The sequence below is a fragment of the Babylonia areolata genome, chromosome 20, assembly GCF_041734735.1.
Source record: "Babylonia areolata isolate BAREFJ2019XMU chromosome 20, ASM4173473v1, whole genome shotgun sequence".
In the NCBI taxonomy this organism is placed as follows: domain Eukaryota; kingdom Metazoa; phylum Mollusca; class Gastropoda; order Neogastropoda; family Buccinidae; genus Babylonia; species Babylonia areolata.
In genome coordinates this window covers 50,525,241-50,535,240 of record NC_134895.1, presented here as the reverse complement: position 1 = coordinate 50,535,240, position 10,000 = coordinate 50,525,241, and the positions used below count along the sequence as shown (strand labels likewise).

Sequence of the window (10,000 nt, the reverse complement as noted above, 5' to 3'; positions counted from 1 at the left end):
GACAGAGACAGAGACAGACAGACAGACAAAAACGGACGCAGAGACAAGAGAGAATTTGACGAACCACAGGAATGACAGCAAGGGAGAGCGAGGAGTCCAGGATGGGGGTGAGGGTGGTGGGTGGGGGGCGGGGTGGGGGGGTGGGGGGGGCGTGACTTTGGCGAGATACACACTGACAGGCAGTGGACATGTTTATCAGGCGTGATGCCACCCTGCTCTGACTGATCACCGCTCCCCACACGGTGCCAGAAGGAAGATCAGGAGGAGGGAGAGGAGGTTGAGAAGCAGGAGGGGGAGGGGGAGGGGGAGCAGGAGGGACAGGAGACAGGAGGATGGGGAGGAGGAGGAGGAGGAGGAGATGGAGGGGGGAGGAAGAGGGACAGCTGTAAAACACTGAATGGAAGCAGGTAACAACAAACGGACAACACGCACCTCCGGTTCGTTGAGGATAATCTCCTGCACGATGTCGGAGGGGAGCTGCTGCAGACAGCCCTTGAGGAGGGAGGAGGTCAGGTTGCCGGAACAGCCCATGGCGGTGACGAACATGCGCACGTAGAGGCTGGGGCTGGACTGGTGGCGGTTCACCGCCCAGTGAGCGAACGGGGATCCACTCTGCTCGATCACGCCCGTGAAGAGACCTGAAAAAAAAAAAAAAAGAAAGAAAGAAAAAAAGAATGAATAAATAAATATATATATCTTTTTTAATCTGAATGGTGGAAACGAAAAAAAATTTCTGTGGATAACAATTTTTGATTTATAGGAAACAAAAAAAACTTCTAAAGAAAACAGTACACATTTACACCGACTTGGCTTGACTACATTCCAATATCCGTGAGGTTGGTTCATCAATTGGCCACGAAACAACTGGAAAAAAAAGTTCGTGTTTTTCTCTTTGATTAATATACATAAGTACTGTGTTTTGCTTGGGTTTTAAAATGTTGCTTTATGGTTTTCTTTTCGTATTTTAAATGTTAATCAATTAAAAAAAAAAAAAAAAAAAAAAGGAATGAAAAACGAAAAAAGGGAAAAAAAAGAAGAAGAAAAAGCGAGAAATACATGAGCGGTAAGGGGTACAATTAGGTTCATGCTTTCCTGTTCATAATGTTCTCATGTCATTAGGTTCATGCTTTCCTGTTCATAATTTTCTGTCAATAGGTTCAAGCGTTCCTGTTCATAATGTTGTAATTAGGTTCATGCTTTCCTGTTCCTAATGTTCTCATGTCATTAGGTTCAGGCTTTCCTGTTCCTAATGTTCTCATGTCATTAGGTTCATGCTTTCCTGTTCCTAATGTTCTCCTGTCATTGGGTTCATGCTTTCCTGTTCCTAATGTTCTCCTGTCATTAGGTTAAAATTTTCCTGTTCCTAATGTTCTCCTGTCATTAGATTCATGCTTTCCTGTTCATAATGTTCTCCTGTCATTGGGTTCATGCTTTCCTGTTCCTAATGTTCTCCTGTCATTGGGTTCATGCTTTCCTGTTCATAATGTTCTCCTGTCATTAGGTTAAAACTTTTCTGTTCATAATGTTCTCCTGTCATTAGATTCATGCTTTCCTGTTCCTAATGTTCTCCTGTCAATAGGTTCAAGCGTTCTTGTTCCTAATGTTGTAATTAGGTTCATGCTTTCCTGTTCCTAATATTCTCATGTCATTAGGTTCATGCTTTCCTGTTCCTAATGTTCTCCTGTCATTGGGTTCATGCTTTCCTGTTCATAATGTTCTCCTGTCATTGGGTTCATGCTTTCCTGTTCATAATGTTCTCCTGTCATTAGGTTAAAACTTTTCTGTTCATAATGTTCTCCTGTCATTAAGTTCAGGCTTTCCTGTTCCTAATGTTCTCATGTCATTAGGTTCAGGCTTTCCTGTTCCTAATGTTCTCCTGTCATTGGGTTCATGCTTTCCTGTTCCTAATGTTCTCCTGTCATAGGGTTAAAACTTTCCTGTTCCTAATGTTCTCCTGTCATTAGGTTCATGCTTTCCTGTTCCTAATGATCTGCTGTCAATAGGTTCAAGCGTTCCTGTTCCTAATGTTCTCATGTCATTAGGTTCATGCTTTCCTGTTCCTAATGTTTTCCATCATTTGTTGAGTTTTTAAACCTTTAAATTCACACTTTGACGTATCGATGTGTAAACTGCCTCGAAAACTGTTGTCTGCAATATAAGATAATGTTCATACAACTCTGGGTTTCGGTTTGAATTCAGTACAAAAAGACAGTTAAAACTTTTAAGAAACAAAGGCAATGAAATAAAACAAAGCTGGCATAATAGAACAAATAACACCAATCCGTGCCACTTTTTCTTCTTCTTCTTTCCTTTTCCCCTCCAAATCTTGATAAAACAATGAAATACACCAAAAAACAAAACAAAACAAAGCAAACAAAAACAACAAACAAACAAACAAACAAAAAAACACACACAAAAAACACAAAAACCAAAAAAAACCCAAACAAACAAACAAAAAAAACCCCCAAAACCAACAACAACTAAAAACAAAAAACAAAACAAAAACAAAACAAAAACAAACAAAACAACAACCACGCAACAGCAACAACAACAACAACCCCCCCCCCCAAAAAAAAAAAAAAAAAAAAAAAAAAAAAAATAATCATCTGAACACCAAAACAAAATCCTCCCACTGGTAATAAACGTTTGCGTCTTTTTATCTATATCTATCTATCTATCTGTCTAATTATATATACATGTATATATTATATATATATATATATATATATATATATATATATATATATATATATATATATATATATTATTTTAAAAAAGTTTTGGCTACTATTGATTATTCACAATTATTATGTAATAAAAAACAACAACAAAAAAGACAAACTTCTTCTTCTTCTTCTTCTGCGTTCACTCGTATGCACACGAGTGGGCTTTTACGTGTATGACCATTTTTATCCCGCCATGTAGGCAGCCATACTCCGTTTTCGGAGGTGTGCATGCTGGGTATGTTCTTGTTTCCATAACCCACCGAACGCTGACATGGATTACAGGATCTTTAACGTGCGTATTTGATCTTCTGCTTGCATATACACACGAAGGGGGTTCAGGCACTAGCAGGTCTGCACATATGTTGACATGGGAGATCGTAAAAATCTCCACCTTTTACCCACCAGGCGCCGTCACCGTGATTCGAACCCGGGACCCTCAGATTGACAGTCCAACAAACAACAACACTGAACAAAACATGACCACAGAAAGGGACACAACCACCACCAAGTCCAGGCGTCTCACCTTTGGACAGGGGAGACAACATGAGGAGCCCCACACTGCAGCCACCGGCGCTGTGCCCGTCGATGGTGACTCGGTTGGGGTCTCCCCCGAAGCTGGCGATGTTGGCCTTGACCCACTTCAGGGCCTCCACCTGGTCCAGCATCCCATAATTTCCCCCCAGAGGGCTGCCCGGAATGGACAGGAAACCTGGAGGAAGGAGGGGTGGGGGGGGGGGGGGGGGGGGGGAGGGGGGAACAGAAAGTGAAAAAAGAATAGAAAACCATGATTGTGCGGTTCACGTTAAAAAAAACAAGAAACAGAGAAAGGAAATGCACACACACACACACACACACACACACACACACACACCCACCACCACCACCACCACCACCACCAACAACAACAAAAATACAAACTCTTCATCGTAAAATCGACTCTACAAAGACTGATGCCTATTCTGCCCCTCTCTGTCTCTTTGTCTTTCTGACATTAATTACGCATCTGGTGTCTGGAGCTGTGCGGCTAGATGTTCATCTTAAGAAGCTAAATTCCCTTCAGAAGAGAGAGCAGCCAAAACGATTTTGCCAGATCCTTCATTGTCAACTTTCGAAAAACAAGCCAGATTAAACATCCTTCCATTGCAAAAAACAGTTAGTATTCAACAAAGCGTTACTTGTGTACGAAGTGCACAATAACTAGGCACTACGATATCCACATTTGCTTACCCGAGTCTCATGGCGATATGCACCTGCATTGATATGTTCAAAACAAGTTTTGCATTTTCAGGTGCATCCCTATGGAATTCACTCTCTGTGCACATACAAGCGAGCAGTTCTCTACCTACTTTTAAGTCAGATCTCCATACATAATCTTTCAATCCTTCCAACCATAAATGACTCAGATATAGAAGCGACCGTTGGCAGTAACAATGAGGGCATTTATTTATTTATTTTTATTTTTATTTTTTTGCTGCCCCATTCATCTGCACCGTTTCAGTGGCATTACTCCCACGCCGCTCATTTAGATTCCCCCATACACGGCCACACCCGGGTTCGTCCGTCGCAGTTCCAGCGTCGGCAGTCCACAGGGAACCATCGATGTTAGGTCACCAGGGTGCCACACACCAGAGGAGACCCTGCACTGCTGCTGAGTCACTTCGGTGGTGTTCAGTGGTGCCTGTTCTGTTTTAACGTACTTAGGACACCACCTACTAAGCCCCCTACTAACGACAATAATGGCTTAGTCGCGGAGCCAGACTGAGTGAGCGTCCCTCCCAGAGTGAAGACCGCCACCACGTCCCTCAAACAACAGCCCCCCATGAATCTACCGACACTGACGACATTGACAGGACTCACCCCAAGCACGGAAGTGGAGGGGTATCGAAACTGAGGTCACCATGAGAGCAGGGCATGAAAGGCCACAGACTTTGAGACTATTTTGTTTATATTGATGACGATGAGGGAGGAGGAGGATGACGATGATGACGACGATGTTGCTATGGAGGCCCATTTTGGTTTGGGACTGCGTGACAAGGCTGTACTCTACGCTTCCTGTCATAATGATATCCCGGCGTTAACCAGGCCCGAGAGATACAGACACTTGCAGTGTTGGTCAGGTAATTAGAGCAACACACCCAAAGACGCATCCATGAGGGCATTTATACTTACTGGACCCGTTGTTATTTTTTCTCCCTGTTCTTGTTTTGGTCTTGTTCTTATTCTGTCCTGTTTTCTTTTCATTCGCTTTATTTTGTTTGCTTGTTTGCATTGCTTTCATTTTCTTCTAATTTATGTGCATGCATGACTATATTCATTTCATTCCATCACGACGGTGAGAAGACCTGTTGGAAAAGTGATACTGGTGATGGTAGTAGTCATTTTAGTATCAATTACAACTGTTGTAGGTGGATTTGATGATAACAACAAACTGTGTGTGTGTGTGTGTGTGTGTGTGTGTGTGTGTGTGTGTGTGTGTGTGTGTGTGTGTGTGTGTGTGTGTGTGTGACTTTCTGCAGGACTTTTCTTTTTTTGTTTTGTTTTTCTTCTCTCTTTCTCCCATTTCCATTAAACATATATGTGATGCAGATGAGCAAGGACAGGTTGGAAGAATGGGCCATGCCTAAAATCTTGATCCTTGAATAAAAAACGTTTTGAGTTCTGAGTTCTCTGTCTCTCTGTCTCTCTCTCCAATTATCCGAATCCGAATCCGAATCTCTTAGCATTCCTTTTTAACACCGCATTGTTAGCTTGAGTTGTCCTCTGTTACGCTAAATGACAATGTCTGTCTACTTGAAAAAAAAGAAGAAAAAAAAAAGAAAAGAAAAAAGATCCTGAATGAACAATCCCACAACTCTCCATTGAAATGAACCTTATGTGTTTCTTTCATGATGATGATGATGATGGAGTCTCCCGTCGGTCCGACGGATGACTAGGCAGGCAGGCTTATCTGTCGGTGTGTGTCCTCATATGGGAGAAGAGGCCGATTCTGGATGCACAGCACTTCCCACAGGTGTTGCAAAGGAAAACATCTCCAGAAGTTGAGCCCTGCTTCCTTCGCTCACGCTTCTCCTTAATGGCCAGCGTTCTCTTGTTTTCAAACGTCTTTATGCCACTAGAGCACAGCATCCTCCAGCGAGAGCGGTCAAGGGCATCAGTTTCCCAGGAAGCGATGACTATGTCACAGGCTTTGAGGTTTGTCTTCAAGGTGTCCTTGAAGCGCTTGCAGGGTCTTCCAAGTTCGCGGTGGCCTTCCTTTAGCTGGCCACACAAAAGCATCCGGGATCCTGCTGTCTGTCATGCGGACAACGTGTCCTGTCCAGCGTAGCTGGCACTGGATCAGCAGGCTTTCGAAGCTTGGCAGGTCGCTCCTCTCTAGGACCTGGAGGTTGGTGACCCTATCTTGCCACTTTATGCCGAGGATCTTTCGTAGGCATCTCTGGTGCAACTGCTCAAGTTGTTGAATGTGACGGCGATACGTCGTCCATGTTTCACAGCAGTACAACAAGGTGGTCAGCACAACAGGTCTGTGTTTCTTCCATAAAACATCATCATCATCATCTGTGTGTGTGTGTGTGTGTGTGTGTGTGTGGCTGACTAATCATGTATGAGTTCCCAAAACGGATTATCCTACAGCAGTTGATTGCCGAGAGGAGAGAGCGAAGAGAGGAGAGAGCGAAGAGAGGAGAGAGTGAGAAGAGGCGGAAGAATACGGCATGGTGGTGTACGTCAACTCAGTTTCGTCAGTGAATCTCGAACTGAACACATAGATTGATAACTATTGTCTGCTACTAACAGGAACGACACTCAACGAATGATGTTGATTTTTTTTCTTGTCTTTTTTTTTCTTTCGTCAACGTATTCAACGCCAAACCAGATTAAAAGAGACATACCAAAATATTGTTATTGGAAGGTTGATAATTCATAGGTGTTTTTGTTTTTTTGTTTTTTGTTTTGTTTTTGTTTGTTTGTTTTCTTTTTACATGACTGATCGCTGAGAGAACAGATTGGGTAATCGGAAAATATTATACGACTAAAACCAGGTGTGAGTGGAAGGAAAGTGATGTTAATTTCCGGTGCAACGTAGACAGACAGTGAAGAAGGAGGAGGTGGGGGTGGGGGGAGTGAGGGGGGGGGGGGAGGGGAGAGGTTGGTGGCACAAACGCATGAGTGTGCACATTCGCACGCACAAATGCAAGCACAGTTCGTTACATGCATGCATGTATCTACAAAAGCGCACGACAACCACTATCACCACCACCACTGCCACTTTCCCCACTTCCACACACACACACACATACACACACAGAGTGTCTTGGCGCTCGCTCACGCACACACACACACACACACACACACACACACACGTGTACAGGATTGCCTGGGCAACATCCACAACTTTTGCCCTCAAGACGGAATGAGTGAGCAGTGTTCACGAGGCGTGGACGTTCACTCCGTCACTCACACAGAGAGAGGTGGAGAAGACATGTGGATGAAGCCGTTTTCCTCATGTCAGATAAAAATCGTTTTTTATAAAAAAAAAAAATATAACGATGGACCAGTGGAAATCAAACTAATCGCAGCTTCAAAAAAAAAAAAAAAAAAAAATTCCACGCTACTTTAAACGGAGCTGTTCAAATTCAAATTCGCTGAGTTCTGGAAACCGTTGCCCTCCATCAATCAGGGATGAACTCCAGCACGAAATTAACCCACTTTCCCAGCCACGTGCAGTCAGATCAAATCATCGATCCAGCATGCATGCAACAGTTGCTTGTTATACACGCAACAGTGCCTACCTCAAAGCCTCCTATCCCCCATTGCCTCCTGTCCCTCCTGCCCCATCCTCCCTTCCATCACTTGTACCGTTTCTCAACTCTCTCCTCGACCCCACGCTCCCATCCTCCCCCCCCCCCCCCCCCCCAACTCCTCCCTCCCCCCCCACCAACCCCCCCCCCCCAAAAAAAAAAAAATCGGTAGCATGCCACGGGTCACTAAAGGTGGTGTGTGGCCAGTCGATATCGATCCGGTGTCACAGTCAAGGTTGTTCCCCCATCTATCCTGACCTCCAGGATGATCTGCAGCCTGCCACGATCGTGCGCGCCAAGACATTTTTGTTGTTGTTGTTGTTATTGTTGTTGCCAAGGTTAGCTCAGTTTTTTTCGAGGAGAAATTTAAGTAGCGTGAAGTAATATAAATCTTTTCAAATTGTCCACTCCTTTTTTTTCGCTTAAAAAAACAACAAAAAACACCAAACCCAAAGCTTGAATGAATGATAGATCATAATGATTGATTGACTGATTGATTGATTGATATGGATACTTATAGCGCCTATCCTCGGTCGGTGACCAAGCTCTAAGCGCTTTACAAACACGGGGTCATTTACACAACAGGCTGCCTACCTGGGTAGAGCCGACTGACGGCTGCCATTGGACGCTCATCATTCGTTTTCTGTGTCACTCAATCAGATTACAGGCCCGCACACATACACACTTAGACAAACATGTAACATTTAACATTTTACGTGTATGACCGGTTCGTTTATCTACCCCGCCATGTAGGCAGCCATACTCCGTTTTCGGGGGTGTGCATGCTGAGTATGTTCTTGTTTCCTACAGGATGGAGGAGGAGAGAACACCCATCCACAGTGTATTACAGGAAGACAAAACCTTAAAAGTCAGTCGGACATTCCGACGGGCGCAATAGCCGAATGGTTAAAGCGTTGGACTTTCAATCTGAGGGTCCCGGGTTCGAATCTCGGTGACGGCGCCTGGTGGGTAAAGGGTGGAGACTTTTCCGATCTCCCAGGTCAACATATGTGCAGACCTGCTAGTGCCTGAACCCCCTTCGTGTGTATACGCAAACAAAAGATCAAATACGCACGTTAAAGATCCTGTAATCCATGTCAGCGTTCGGTGGGTTATGGAAACAAGTACATACTCAGCATGCACACCCCCACAAGCGGAGTATGGCTGCCTACATGGCGGTGTAAAAACGGTCATACACGTAAAAGCCCACTCGCGTATATAGAGTAAACGTGGGAGTTGCAGCCCACGAACTAAGAAGAAGAAGAAGAAGTCGGACATTCATTAATTTTGATGACAAAAAACTAAACTTTATAAAAACCTTTTTGGTGGTAGATGAATCCTCTTTGTTTAGTGGGATACGACGTTTCGAAGCATAGGCCCGTTGTCAAGTGATGAGAAGAGGACAGTGTGGATAGGAAAGCCTATGTGAGAAAAGGGTGATGACATCTCACTATTTTCTGTTTTGATGGACCATGCACACTAAAACACTTGCTTGACAACGGGCCTATGGTTTGAAACGTTGTATCCCACTAACCAAAGAGGATTCATCTACCACCAAAAAGGCTTTAAAAAAAACCCCAAAAAACATTTGTTTTTTTTGTCTTGAAGAATCCTGCAGTCAATTTTGTCTTCTCCCCCATTCGTTTGATGGTTGTACAAGCAAAGGAAATAAATTCTTTATAATTCAATCTACTGAAATCGGGAGTTGAGGTTCAGTGGGGTAAGGGAGAGGGGGTGGGGGTGGGGGGGCTGAACGTTTTCAAATTGTTGGCCCTAAAATGTGCCCGGTACGACAACGTGGAATAGGTACTAACTCACACCAGTGACCGGAAAATTACATCTCCCGGGGAGAAATTTCTCCGTGGGAGGCTAAAAACCCTTGAGTTACACCATCCCTCTCGGGAACTGTGCACCCCCGCCCCTAGCCATCCCCCAACAAGCCCCCCCCCCCCCAAAAAAAAAGAGACAAGAAAAAAGCGTGTGGGGGATGAAGTAGTGTATGATGTGTGTGTGTGTCGGGAAGAGGAGAGGGCAGGGGGTCGTGGGGCAGGGGGGCGGGGAGGTAGGGGGGCAAAACAAGGGGGCCAGCCAGCAGAACCACGTGATGATGAAAGTCATGTCTGACAGTAATGACCTTGTCAGTGCCTTCTCCCGCCCCCCACCCCTCTCCGACCACCTCCCTCCCCCACCACCTCCCCGACCCAAATCACCCCTCCCCCTCCCCCTTCCCTCCCCACAGTAAACAGCGCCACTATTGACAGCAATTCTCCCATATCCCTGAACCCCCTTCCTCCCCCTCAACACCACCACTCTCACCCTCACCCTCAAACCTCCCCCATGCGGTCGCCAGAAGCCCACGTGGTGAAGAAGCAGCACTGCATGCATACCAGTGGGCTCTGCTCTGTCCGTCAAATTACTGGCTAGATCGGACCTGTATGAAGTTTAACTCACTCAGTACGGTCAGTCCTCTCTTCT

The 10,000-nt window shown here is 44.9% G+C and overlaps 1 protein-coding gene across 1 annotated transcript in view; it reads right to left on the bottom strand.

The window, feature by feature from the left end:
• The window catches only part of LOC143294647 (acetylcholinesterase-like), a 204,373-nt gene that overhangs the window by 27,248 nt on the left and 167,125 nt on the right, over positions 1–10,000 (bottom strand). Inside the window, exons 5-6 of the mRNA XM_076606024.1 lie at positions 3,250–3,435; positions 433–638 (exon numbers count right to left, since the gene is read on the bottom strand). Of these exons, the coding sequence (XP_076462139.1) occupies positions 433–638; positions 3,250–3,435 (392 nt within the window). The remainder of the gene's footprint in view (positions 1–432; positions 639–3,249; positions 3,436–10,000) is intronic.